This window comes from Oryzias latipes, chromosome 3 (genome assembly GCF_002234675.1).
Source record: "Oryzias latipes chromosome 3, ASM223467v1".
Classification (NCBI taxonomy): domain Eukaryota; kingdom Metazoa; phylum Chordata; class Actinopteri; order Beloniformes; family Adrianichthyidae; genus Oryzias; species Oryzias latipes.
Window position 1 is genome coordinate 2,242,769 of NC_019861.2, and position 13,358 is coordinate 2,256,126.

At 46.2% G+C, this 13,358-nt stretch overlaps 1 protein-coding gene across 4 annotated transcripts in view; it reads right to left on the bottom strand.

Moving 5' to 3' along the window:
• Window positions 1-13,358, bottom strand: part of shank2 (SH3 and multiple ankyrin repeat domains 2) — a 314,619-nt gene that overhangs the window by 59,332 nt on the left and 241,929 nt on the right. For all 4 annotated transcript variants that reach the window (XM_023950566.1, XM_023950561.1, XM_023950563.1 and 1 more), the window contains exons 16-17: window positions 10,332-10,414; window positions 5,759-5,883 (exon numbers count right to left, since the gene is read on the bottom strand). In XM_023950566.1, coding sequence (XP_023806334.1) covers window positions 5,759-5,883; window positions 10,332-10,414 — 208 coding nt within the window. The remainder of the gene's footprint in view (window positions 1-5,758; window positions 5,884-10,331; window positions 10,415-13,358) is intronic.

The window sequence follows — 13,358 nt, forward strand, 5'->3', positions numbered from 1 at the left end:
AGCCGCACAAGCTGCTGAATGTTTGTCAGCAGGAAAACACGTTTCAACTGTGACTTTCATCTCTCACAGACTTTTCATCTCTGTTTTAGGGGAGGTTCCACATCGTCAGACTCAGGCTGGGAGAGGTCCAGCCGTCCCTGTGACCCCACTCAGGACTCAGGTTGTATTTAGGAAGCAGATCGTCCCCTGACATCGCTGCACCTGTTAGTACAAACAGAGACTCAGGAGCGACAAACACGGCCCCGTGTGTCACATGATCTCAGCAGAGCTCAGAACAGACTGGCGGCAGAAGGATCCATGACTGCAGGGGGGCGGGTCCACTGATGCAGCTGGCTCCACTTCAAACCCAGACTGGGTGGCAACAAGATCTGCTGTTTGGCCACAGCGTCTGCATCATCTGCAAGCATCTCATTGTGCCGGATGCCATGAAGAGCCTCCGCTGAGTTCCAGACATTCATCCCCTTCAGAGAGTCGGATGCTGTGGATGAAAGGCCCGCGCCTCGATTCCCGACAAACAACTGTCAGTTTACCGGGCTTCAAGTCCGGGATGCGTGCGGATGTCAGCACAATGTCGACAAAGAAAGGTGAGATGGCAGTAAGAGCGGCTATAAAACCTTTCAGTGTGTCGGTCCGGCTGCAGTGATCAGCGCAGCTGCAGCAGACGTCCACATGTCGCTCATAGAGGTGACTGAGATCTCAGAGATCGACAACAAAGCTGCTCTTTGGAGAAAACAAGTTTTATTAGCTCTGAAATAAAACATATTGGTGTTAAATCGTCCATAAAGGGTCACAAATCTGTAAAACTCCATGCTGGTGCATCTCCAACCAAACAACAAACTTGACTGGACTGATGGGCTTATCATGGAGGGCGGGGCCGCCGGCATCGCGCTCATTAAAAGGAGCAGCCGCAGATGCAGAACAGGCTGGAGGCGGCAGAGCTGCCATCACGTCGACCTCCACCCTCCAAACGTTTGATGCGTTTCGTGAAATCGCTCGTCCCACCATGCATCTGCAGCTTTTGACAAGGCCCGTGAGAAGAGGGGGGTCCCGGGACCGAACACACACCACATCCGGACCAGGTTTGCAGAAATAACACAGATATTCTGCAGACAAAGGCTGCTCTCTCATTTAATGCTCCATTTAGCAGAAACACACAATAAAGCAATCCCCAGTGCACACAAACGCACAACCATTACAAAGTCCTATAGAAAGAGGGAAAAAAAGGGGGCCCAAAATAGACAACATGATTTTCTCGGACCAACGTAGCAGCTGGGATGTGATCTGTGATGTTAGAGCCACACAGCAGCCTGCAGCACGCCGCTGTTAATGTAATACTTGGGAAGCACACGCAATAACGAGAGGGAAATCACAGCAAAGATTGCTTCAAGTTATTTTAGGACACAAGTCTTTATTGGAGGATAAGAGCTGCTTTTTTCCCAGCCTCCTTCTGCTGCTGAAGCAGGAACAAAAGGAGAAAAATACCAACTTGTTCAAATCAGGCGTCCCTTTTTAAAGTGAGGACCTGCACAGAGTTTTACTCATGGCTGTCACTTATGTTCCTCACATGGCAGAGAAGGAAGCTGAGAACTGGAATCTGCCTCCTGTCCTTCACTCAGACGCCCGGCCTGCATGGCTTCGCCCGCTCCCACCACTGGGGTGGGTGAGGGGGCAAGCAGTCAAAGGTGGGGGTCTTTGCCCTGGTTAGCTAAACTCTGCTCACCTAACAGCTCGTGTCTGCTGGGAGATCCCACATTTGTTTCTACTACAGATTGTTTGGAGTAAAAAACGGGGGGATTTTTGTCTTTTCTTGACCAGAAATACTCAGAAAGTTCCAGATTGAGCCGGGCGGGAAAAAGGCTCATAATCTGCAGGCAGAATTAGCTTTGGGTGGGTGAACATAACTTGGGCAGGTTTGGGTTCGGCTGTTTTTAGCTCCTTTTTAAAATATAAGTCAATCAGGGACGTGTGATATGGGGGGGGGGGGGGGGGGGGGGGGGGGGACTCACCTCTCTTCATGACTACTAATAAGAAAATAACAAAAATCTGTTTTAGACGTGCATGCAAACTTTGCATTTGATTTTTTATTCATTCATCCTCTAAACCCGTTTTTGTCCCTTTCGGGGTCACGGGGCTGCTGGAGCCTATCCTGGCCACTCTGGACAGGTCGCCAGACAGTCGCAGGGCCACAGTCGCACACCCATGCACTCTCACATTCACACCTTTGCACAATTTAAACTAGGGGGGGCTGATCACATCGATCACGATCGACCGGTCGATCTTCAAGGACATGAGGGTAGATCGCAGGCCAGCAAAGATAAATAACCACAAAAAATCCATCAGCCAATCAAAATCCTCACCGAGAAGTACGTCACTTGATTGACATGCAGAACGGCTAATGAAACAGCCTCTGATACATACGTCACTGCACATGCGTGTTTGAATACACTGAGCGCAAATTCTGTCTGTCATGAGACAGTCGCCGGCCCACCGGGGGGTTTATTGAGACCCGGGTCGCCCCTCATGCCTCCGCAGTTCCCGGCCGATGGATAGGAGCTCACTGAGGCAGCAGTGTTTTCCTGTGGCACAGTCTTCCCACGGAGCCAGCAGCGCTTTAGAAATGCCATGCAGCAGGTTTACAGCAGAGCATGAAATACGACAGTCACTGCTTTCTGTCTCATCTGTTGATACTAAAGAATCTCCTCACATGGATTTGTGTTGTCGACCTTGAACCTGGCAACACTCTTTCAAACTGTATTTTAGATATAAAGCCATGGATGGCAGAAAACGTCTTACAGCTCAACCAGGACAAAACTGAAGTTTTAATCATCGGTTCTGAAGACAAGAGAGATGTGATTTTACCACATCTTCATAATTTTAAACCTTCTCAATGTGTGAGAAACCTGGGCGGACTTTTTGACTCTGAGCTAGAGTTTATCCCACACATTAAAAAGGTCCTTAAGACAGGATTTTATCATTTTAAAAATGTTGCCAGAGTCTCTTGCCGTTTCTCTTTCATGCAGCAGAGATGCTGATGCTTTTATTTTCAGTCGTTTAGATTATTGTAATGCTCTAAAGTCTATTTCAAATCTATAACTATTGCAGAACTCAGCGGCACGAGTTCTGACGAAGACCAGAGGGCGGGAACACATGACACCGGTTTGAAAATGGCTGCATTGGCTCCCTGTGCGTTTCAGGATTGATGTTAAGATTCTTTTAATGGTTTGTAAATGTTTTTATGGCCTTGGGCCTTCTTATTTAAATGATCTTCTTTTAAACTATGAGCCCTCGTGGACCCTGAGGTCCTCCGGTGCTGGCCTCTTAGTTGTTCCTAAGGTGAGGACCTAAACTTATGGGGCGGTTTCGTTCTGCCATCCTCGCCTGTGGAACAGTCTGCTGGAGAACCTCAGACCTGCAGAGCCTGTGGAGGTTTTAAGAAGAGGCTGAAGACCCACCTGTTTAATTGAAATATATTTTTGACATTTGTATTTTATGTCCTTACTTTCCATTAAACAGTTACTGTATTTCACATTAGTTTGTTGTTTGTTTTCACCAAAAGAAAGACGGTGAGGCAGGCAGGAAAGACCTGCTTTTTGGGACATTAATAGAGAAACAAGAGATCATTTGTTTTATGGATTCATACAAGCTTCTGGGAGGATTTTTTACTCTTGGTGTTGCACAAAATGTCCTGTTTCTGTACAGTGGGAAAAACACCAAATATGCTACTTTTTGTAATATTTTCGGGTCAGAGGGTATTTTGATTTATCTCTCATTGTTTATTCATATTTGGAAAAGTTCATATTCACTAGAACCTGGAAACTGAAAGGAGTTCAGCAGACACGACGCTCACGATCAGAGTCAGCGCGTCTACGGTAGAAAGACGGCAAAAAGGCCATTCTTCAACGTTCACACAATGTTCATGATGACGTCAACAAAAGTGTTGGTTAGCCGTCAAATCCTATGTTCGTGTCTCCGTCAGCACGACGGAAGCCTGCAGTGAGCGGCAGGCCGGCCGGCCTCTGCAGTAACTCTGAGACCTTCATCTCCTCCAGACCGACACCAGTCAGCTCCTCTGGGTTTAAGGTGTGGAGGTGTGTGCGTGTCTGCAGGTGATGCAGTGTGGCCTCAGACCGCCGCCACCGCCGCCACCGCCGCCAAACTCTGAGAGCATAAACCGCGTTTTATCCCCGATTATTAACCACTCCTGAACATTTATGAGTGGTGAAGCTGCCAGTTTCCAGCAACCACACCGCGACCCCCCCACAACCACAACCTGTACCCTCTGTGGGTCTCTGTCAATCTTGAAAACTGCTTCATCACTTTTCCTGCAGAAAAAATGTCCTGAAATCTGGAGCACAAGCACATTTTTCCTGGATGGTGAAAGCAGCAGCAGCAAAAAAGACAAAATTCAAAAACGGACCACAGACAGCAGCAAACGTAACGGAAAAATGACTCCTAATGCCAGAGTATTTTTATAATCCTGCTTTAATCCCATAATAATACCATAACATGTTTGTCTACATACCATTAAACTTTATTTCTAAACAACATGTGACCAAATATGAATGTTTATTAAAAAGATTTCACAAATCCAAGCTTAACCCCATGACACCTGATTTATTTCCAGCTATAAAAAAATAGATGCTGAATTAACTTGGAACTGAAGTAGTTTATTGCATATTTGCATTTTTAGGCTTTACAAAGCCACCTCAAACCCAAATATAAAGTTCATCAGATGAGGGATTACACCCCTAATTTGTAATAATCCACAAAAGCATCAACCCGGTTCAAACCATTCATCCATGTGTGTGACCTTCCAAACACGCGTGTGTCCATCCACCCCAAAGCTCACACCACGCCAACATCTGACAGCTACTTCCCATTTCCACTTCCTGCAGGGACAGTCTGACACAATAATCTGTCAAATCCAGAGGATTACTGAGAAAATGATCATCTGGAAGATTTTCCCTGGCAGCTCCTCAGATGTGTTTGTGAAGAGACGAAGGAGCATCTCCTCCTGTGGATGTCATGACACGTAACCGAACATCACTGGATTCACAATCTGAGGAGATCATTTCCCCCCACAGGGACAAAAGGGCAAAGACCAGGAGAAAGACCCCAGCAGTAAGGGGGAGGGATTTAGAGCCCCCGTCAGGGCTGAGGGCTTCCGTCGCAACAACTTCAAAAAGTGATTTGGTTTTTTGTTTGGTGACTTTCTGATTTGATTTCCGCTAATTTCAACTCCAGACATCTCCTCTGCAGCTTCTTCAGCAGGAATATCCAGACATCTCATCCTTGTTCTGCTGAACGTCTCCGCCGGTCTGGATCTCCTCCCAGCTGTTGTCAAGAAAATAACTGACAGGACTGACAGACCCCCCCCCCCCACCCCTGTGAGGCTCAAATCTGACAAAAACAAAATGTTGAGGCTTGACAAAGCGTCGCTGCTTAACGGGTGGCGGGAGGTTTACATGCTACACAGCAGAGGTAAGCTCCTGCCTGCTTCCAGGTTCTGTCCCATCCACACTGTGCTTCCTCACCAGCAGAAGGACTCGGCTACTGCACCAAATCCATGGACACCAAACAAAATCTCCACAGATTATTGGACCAGATCCACTTTTTTCAATGGGAGCAAAAGTCTGTTCTTTAATGCAGAGCATCTGCAGAGATAGCAGGCTTCAGATTCACACCAACGCCTCCAAGAGGCTCAACGCTCCACACCCTCACCACAGACGCTTCAGGAGGAAGAGGAGGCCACCCCTACCTCGATGAGGAAGTCCCCCGTCCGGAGCCCCGCCTGCCATGCCACTCCACCCTCATCAACCGACTCCAGGTACTGCAGCGCCGGGAAGGCCGACGTGGGTGTAAACTCCTCGATGGGCGTGTCCGCTGTGCAGCAGAGGGTTGGGAAAGGGGGGGTCTGGGGTCAGTTCATGGATTTTTTTTATCGTTTCAGCAAAAAATCAAATTCAAACAAAAATTCATTATAGAGTCAAAATGTTTTCCTATAATTGCGATGTGCCGCTCCTGTAAGGGAAGTGACAGTACAAAGAGACTCATGCATCCATCATTCATCCATCCATCCATCCATCCATGCATTAATCCATCCATCCATCATCCATCCATCCATTAATCCATCCATCCATCATCCATCCATCCATTAATCCATACATCCATCATTCATCCATCCATCCATCATCCATCCATTAATCCATCCATCCATCATCCATCCATCCATCCATTAATCCATCCATCCATCATCCATCCATCCATTAATCCATCCATCCATCCATCCATCCATTAATCCATCCATTAATCCATCATCCATCCATCCATCCATCCATTAATCCATCCATTAATCCATCATCCATCCATCCATCCATTAATCCATCCATCCATCATCCATCCATTAATCCATCCATCCATCATCCATTAATCCATCCATCCATCCATTAATCCATCCATTAATCCATCATCCATCCATCCATCCATCCATTAATCCATCCATTAATCCATCATCCATCCATCCATCCATCCATTAATCCATCCATTAATCCATCATCCATCCATCCATCCATTAATCCATCCATCCATCATCCATCCATTAATCCATCCATCCATCATCCATTAATCCATCCATCCATCCATCATCCATCCATCCATTAATCCATCCATTAATCCATCATCCATCCATCCATCCATCCATTAATCCATTACAACTGGCTACATAAAAAAATCAATAATTAATTGTCAATTCCTATAAAAATCAATTATTGTAATCAATATTTACTTACAATATGCAACATTAAATCCTATAATTCTATTCCTTAAAGTCTCCCATGACGATTTTTGTTGAATAAAGACGTTTCCAGTTGTGTCTTAATTATGATTATGAGGATTATTAGCCAAAATCCAACAACCTAAATGTCTTAAAAAGCCATATTTCATGTTAATCTGAAACCTCTGTCTCCAAAATCTCCTCCACATGGGCGTGGCCATTGGTGAGCTGAGTAGCCCATTTGTGATTTGTGAGCTGAATTGAACTGTAAACGCCATCCATCCATTTCCCACATTGGTTGGGGTTCACAGGGTTGCTGGAGCCTGTCCCAGTCGCTGAAGGGTTTAGGCGGGGTTCTTCCTGGACGGGTCACCAGTCTGCACCAGTCTGTCACTGGCCCACACAGAGACAAACAACCACACGGTCACATGTGTGTTTGGACTGGGAGGAAGCCGGAGTGTCCAGAGAAACATGCAAACTCCACACAGAAAGGAAACAGCTGGGATTTGAACCAGGACCTTCTCTGAGGTGCAAGTGCTGACCACTACTCCACTGTGCAGCTCTGAATTGTAAACTTCAGAATCCAATTGGACTGCTTTGTTGTGTTTTGTAAAACCAAAGGACCGACACATTCCCATTTTACACTGAGAGCTGTAGCGGTCGGGTTCTGGTGGGGTTCTGGTGCTGCGTCCTGGAACCAGCAGCAGCTTCACTTCATCGCTGGAGAACAGCGACTCCCAGATTCCCCTGTTTCCTCAGCCCTGCACTCAAACGTGTCCGCTGTCCCAGCACACTGGACTCACTAAAACCTCAGGATGTAAAGCCGGTAAGCTCCACCCACTCCTTCGCTTGTAAACATGAGGTCAGAGACTGTTAGCGACTGGAACAGCACCTGCTTTTCTGATAAAGTTGAGGCACTTATTTGTTTTCAGTCTCTCTGAGTTGCTCTTAAACTCTCAGAGCAAAACCACCGGAACTTCCCAGAATGCACCACAGGACCCAAAAGGGCAGAACCTCGTTCAGGTGCTGATGGAGGTGTTTTCTTCAAAAGTCTGTGACACACAGAGTGTGTGATGGAAGTGATGCATGAGGATGACGTGGATCATGTTGTTGCAGCTGCTGCAGCGCTGCAACAACATGATCCACGTCATCCCTTCGTTCCACCGACCTGTAAGAACATCCTAATGGATGGAGAAAAAAACAACACCACTAGTTTGGACTCTGCAAAAACTTGAACTTCATTTATAAAGCGCTAGCTAAAAGAGTTGCAGATTTAAGTGTTTTAAAGAAAAGAAAAAGAAGATATTTCATAATAATAAAAACAGGATCAACATGTAAATATTTTTACCAAAAGCTACTTTTTACTCCAGAGTTCTACTGAACCAAACTCTGAACGTTTGTCCGGCTTCTCACTGCTGATGTCAACAGAGAGCAGGTTTCTCTTCTTTTTTTTTTTTTACATCTTATCAGAAAATATGACCGGTTGTCGTCATCGCTCTGCTGCAGAATGACAGCAATGAGACGGACCTGCATGAAGATCCAGAAGAACCAGAGGAGTCCTGATGTCGGGTCTCCATGTTAGTTTTGGAGGTGGATGTGGGCTTTAATGGAGCTGTTTTCAGACTTCATAGCTGTCAGCTAAACGTGCTCCAGCTGTATGTTAGCTGAGGTTTTCTTCTTTTTGCTGCTCTTTTGCCAAAATATCTGTGGGTTTCTGTCCCACAGCAACAGAATAATGGAATCTGTTGTCTTTCCTTTTAGACTATGTTTGACTTGCCGTCTTGAAGCTTGGACGTGTAAAGCAGAACCAAAGCGTGTATGAGGCGTGTTCTCTGTATGTTGACTCACTGGGATTCTGGCTTGGGGCTCGGACAGTCTTGGTGAGGGTGGGATTGCTTATTTCAGCCTTAAAGGTGAGTCTCTTGCAGTCAGTTTGGCATGCTGACTGACAGGGATGTTGTCATGGAGATGGATGATAAAAGGTTGTCCTGGGTTAAAAGAGGTTCCACATGAATCCCTCTTTGAATCACAGATCATGTTGGGGTCTTTACCTTTTGGCTCAAACAGTTTTCTGCAAAGTTAATCTTTTGTTTCAGGTTTTCGACCCTCATCATGTGCTCCACAGTCTCACGGCGTTTTTTTTTTGTGGCACGAGTGCGTCTAAATCCTGTGATGACCATGAGGACGAACAAACTGCACCCGGCTGACAAAAGCGTTTTTAGTAGTCTGAGCTCTCAGGCTGATGAATGTAATGTAAAATATGTAAAAATGTGTTGCACATGTTCCAAAAAGCACTCTTAAACCTAAAGATGTGCCGCCATTCCTTATGGAAAATCTTCATCGAAACAGCCTGTAAACTTGACTCGATCCTTTTTCAGTAACTCAAATGATCATGCTTGTGGTGTGAAGACTAACAGCAGAGCGACCGGACCAGCGGCTCAGCGGGGCTCAAGAAAACATCACCAGAGATGTAAAAAAAAAAAAAAAAAGTCTCACGCTTTTACTATTTGAATAAAAGTTCACAGTAAAGTCCTCCGGCTCATTTGTACGAAAATGAATTATTGCATCTCAGTAACAGAAAGGATTCGTTTTCTAAAGCTGTTTGAGAGATAAATGCTGGGATCAAGTGTAGCACCACCGACCTATCCAACAACTGTACTACCACCCCACCCCGCTCTCCGGTGAAGCCCACCCTCCCTGCCTCACTCTCGGGGAGGGTAGAAAATATTGCAGTCAGGAGAAACCACTGGTGACAAGTGACACTTCCCATAACTCATCCTCTGACTGAAAGTCAGAGTCCGCGAGCGCGCCGGCATCTCATGGGGGGGGGGGGGGGGGGGCTGTACTTCCGGAGGTGTGTGTGTGTCTGCAAGACTCTGTAACTGTGAGAGAAGAAGAACGTGCCGGAAAAAAAGGGCAGAGGAGGATGAGAGCTTATGTGACAGCTCCAGCATCAGCCCGTGTTTGTGTGTTCACCCCCCAGTGCAGGATAAGCTCAGCTGGGTCACTCCCCCCCAGGGGGGTGTGTGTGCGTGTCCAACGCCAGAACATTCTTCTTGCTTTTCCAGCCCAATCCCTCGTTCCATCTCCTCTCTGCTTCTGACAGCCTTTCAAGCAGGAAGATCCTCCCAAACAGCCGCCGAGCTCTCCAGCAGCAACACGCAGTAGTGGAATGCAGCGTGGATTATGACATGGGCACCATCGTCATAGAAACCGACACAGCAGCTCAAACTGGCTATTTTTGGAGGCCCCCCCCCCCCCCCCCTCACAACAACATCAGGGCAGAAGCAGAGGATGGAGGCAGGAAAAACAAAACAGAAGACGTTCAGATTCTGACCTTCATCCTCCAACGAGTTGCTTCCAAAGCTTGTGTGCATGTTTGGATTGGAGATAGAATTGGGATGGGGGGGGGCTGAGGGGGGGCTGCATGGAAGTTCATTGCATCCTGCTACACATAAACATCTCAGCCAGCACATGATTGGTTCTGAGAGTCCAGCCAGCCCACCATTCATCCTCATCTTCATCAGCCACAGAGACACAAGCCAGCAGGTGAACCTACCTTTGGCCCCCCGCAGGACGAAGCCGAAGCCCTCGTTCTCCTTCTTCTGGAGCACCACCGTCTTCTCGTCCACCACGCAGTCACTGTGGAGGAGATGGCGCGCAGCGCGCCCGTTAGCACAGCCCATCATCCGCAGCATCGCCACGGACGCCCTGCCCGAGTGGAGGTTCATGCTGCTGGAGGGGAGCTGCTCCGGCCAGGGCAGGGTAGGGCAGGGCCACCCCACCCCACCCCACCACTGCTGCCGCCGCCTCCCCCTCTGGCCGGCCTCTGTTTGGATCAAACGGACTGACAGCCGGCCAGCAGCATCCCCAGGAAAGAGACCATCCAAGACAGAAAATAAAATAAATAAAGTCAAAACGACGACTCGGGGGAAGCGCGCCTGTCCCCTCCGCGCCAATCCGTGCGCCGCCGCCGCCGCAGCTGCGGCTCGTTCGCCCTGACGCGCACGGAGATGCGGGGTCGCCTGGTTACCCCCGCCGCTGCGGAGGGTCTGAGCATCCGAGGAGAAGCTCCATAAATCTGGCTGCGATGGAGGCTGGCGGCGCGCGGGGAGCGGAGCTGGAAGGTGGGGGGAGGAGGAGGGGGAGGAGGCGGCGGCGTGGACGGACGTCAAGGTGCTCCGCGCTCCGCAGTGTGAAACCACAGCAACGAGCAGCGAGCGGCCGCCGGTCCAGCAGGCGCCGCGCCGGCGTGAGGAGCGCGCGCCTGTGACGCGCAGGACCGAGTATGGACAAATGAAGAAAAGTAATCAGATTACTGAGCGACTCGCTGTCAGATGAGCTAGTGTGACAGACTAACGTGCTTTGAAACACAACGCAAAAGAAGAAAAAGCTGCGGAATCCGCCGCGCAGCGGGATGCGGGAGGATGTGCGCAAATCTGCACGAGATGCTAAATGCAAAAGCTTTTTCATGTTTTTCAAATATGACCGGTAACAACTTTATTTTATTATCAAACATTAAAAGCAACTGAGTTTTTAAAAACTCGCAGAAACGAGGAAACAAACAGTTGGATTTCATTTTGACCAAAAGGTAGAAGTTTTTTTTCTCAGTAACCATCTTTATAAAGCATCAATGAACCACGTGATCAGAATAAACCTGTGAATAATTCCATTCTGAAGGACACAAACAGTGTCATCAGTGAAACTAAGGGTCTATTCCAGACAGAGTCCACTTAATTTGGTCCAGATCCTTGTTTGGTCTGTAGCCCTGATTCCAACAAAAACTTGTAAACAAAACCACGTGACTACAGATCACTTTTGTCATTGGCCAGGAACTAAGAGGGTGGGGCAAAGCAACTAGAGACAGATGGATGTGGTGTGTGAGTTACGATCCTTGATCAGGACAGTATACTTCTTAAAACTTTCTATTTAGACGATCAGTTTTGAACTTTGGGAACAAAACTTTTCACGTGTTACTTTGGTGCAGCGGTTCATGCCGCCAGGCGGTTACTGGCTGTGTGTGCTGTTACCCAGAGGATGCTAGCAAGATGTCGGGTATGGAGGCACGCTGATGGGTGTTTACGACATAAAGGTTGTGTCCGAATTCCTTCCCTACTCACCATATAGAGCGTTTGTCATTTTCTAGTGTTGTCCAAATCTACAATTCCAAAGTCGAGTGCTCTGGAAATCTCCCAGAAGTCTCTGCGACAAAAACCAGTGTGCATCGATGCTCACTGGATTGGGGAATATAGACCATAAAGGCGGGAATTCGGACACAGTCAGGAAAACAGGGAGACGTGATGTGGATCACCTTCCAATAGTCTAAATGAGCCTGATTTCAGTGAGTTTCTGCGTCTCATCGTTGTGCAGTTATGGCGTCGATTTAAAGAATTCTGTTCAGGAACTACAAGGTAGCTTCTAGGATGACGTCACAGCGGCGTCTGTCGGCCACGTAACCACACAGAAAAGTAGAAAAGAAGAATTAGAATCTTATTTACATACTATTTCTAAAAGTTTAATCAAAAAGGCCATACATATTTATGAAAACTGTCTGTCTTTGAATATTTTCAATGCAAAGCATCTGTAATCTTTTTGTAATACATGTACCATCCCCTGACATTGTTGTTGTTATGACTATTGTTCCTGTCATCAGTGATGAAAGTCAGGCAAGGAAAAAATCCCTGAACTTTTCTTTGAGCGATATGGCGGGCACAGAGCGAAATTTTGGAAAAATACGTGGTCTTAGATGCATTCTGGTGCATTCTGGCAGCTAGTTATTCACTTCTTTATCAAGAAACTAAGACTAATTGGAGCATCATGATTTGTCATTCAAACCCCTAGTTTGACTCTCCATTAAGGACTTGCTGGTCCTAAAAAAGAATTTGAAAAATTGCTCAAAGTAACACAATCCTACAATCTACGCTTTTCCTTAAAGCTGCAAAACATACAATTGCTAAAATATAGTAACATCAAAGCCCCAAATGGCAAAAAGAACACCAGTAACTATGATATTCTATGAAAATACCTCAGTTATTTATACATTATTTCTGCTTTAGAAATGACTGATGTACAACATCCACTTGCACTGTTTTCTCAAACTATAATTACATCAAAATATGGGATCTGCTTTAAACTATAATTCTATAACATAATACATCAATTCTTTAACACCAATACTAAGTAATCTGGGAAATATCAAAACAAACATACAAACTAAACTAAACATTGTAAACATTATTTCTTAAGGGAGTGCGGGTCCAAACCATCAAATACTTATAATTAATGTTAACTATACTGAACTAAATCATGGTAATTAGGAAATACAAATAAATTAGATAGAGAAATGTATTCAAAATAAAAACTGAAACTCAAAACTAAAATTGAAATTATTTCAAAATGTGGTTTTGAGATTATTTTACACAAAAAAGTATTTGACCTACACTACCTTAAAAATCTTTTTTTTTTTCCAGCCAAGACCACTTCAATTTGTTTTTTATCGTCTTCTCACAACTGAGGTCGTGACCACGCTCAATAATGACGATGCCTGCCATTATTTTAACACAAATTTGATCGCAAACTCTTCAGA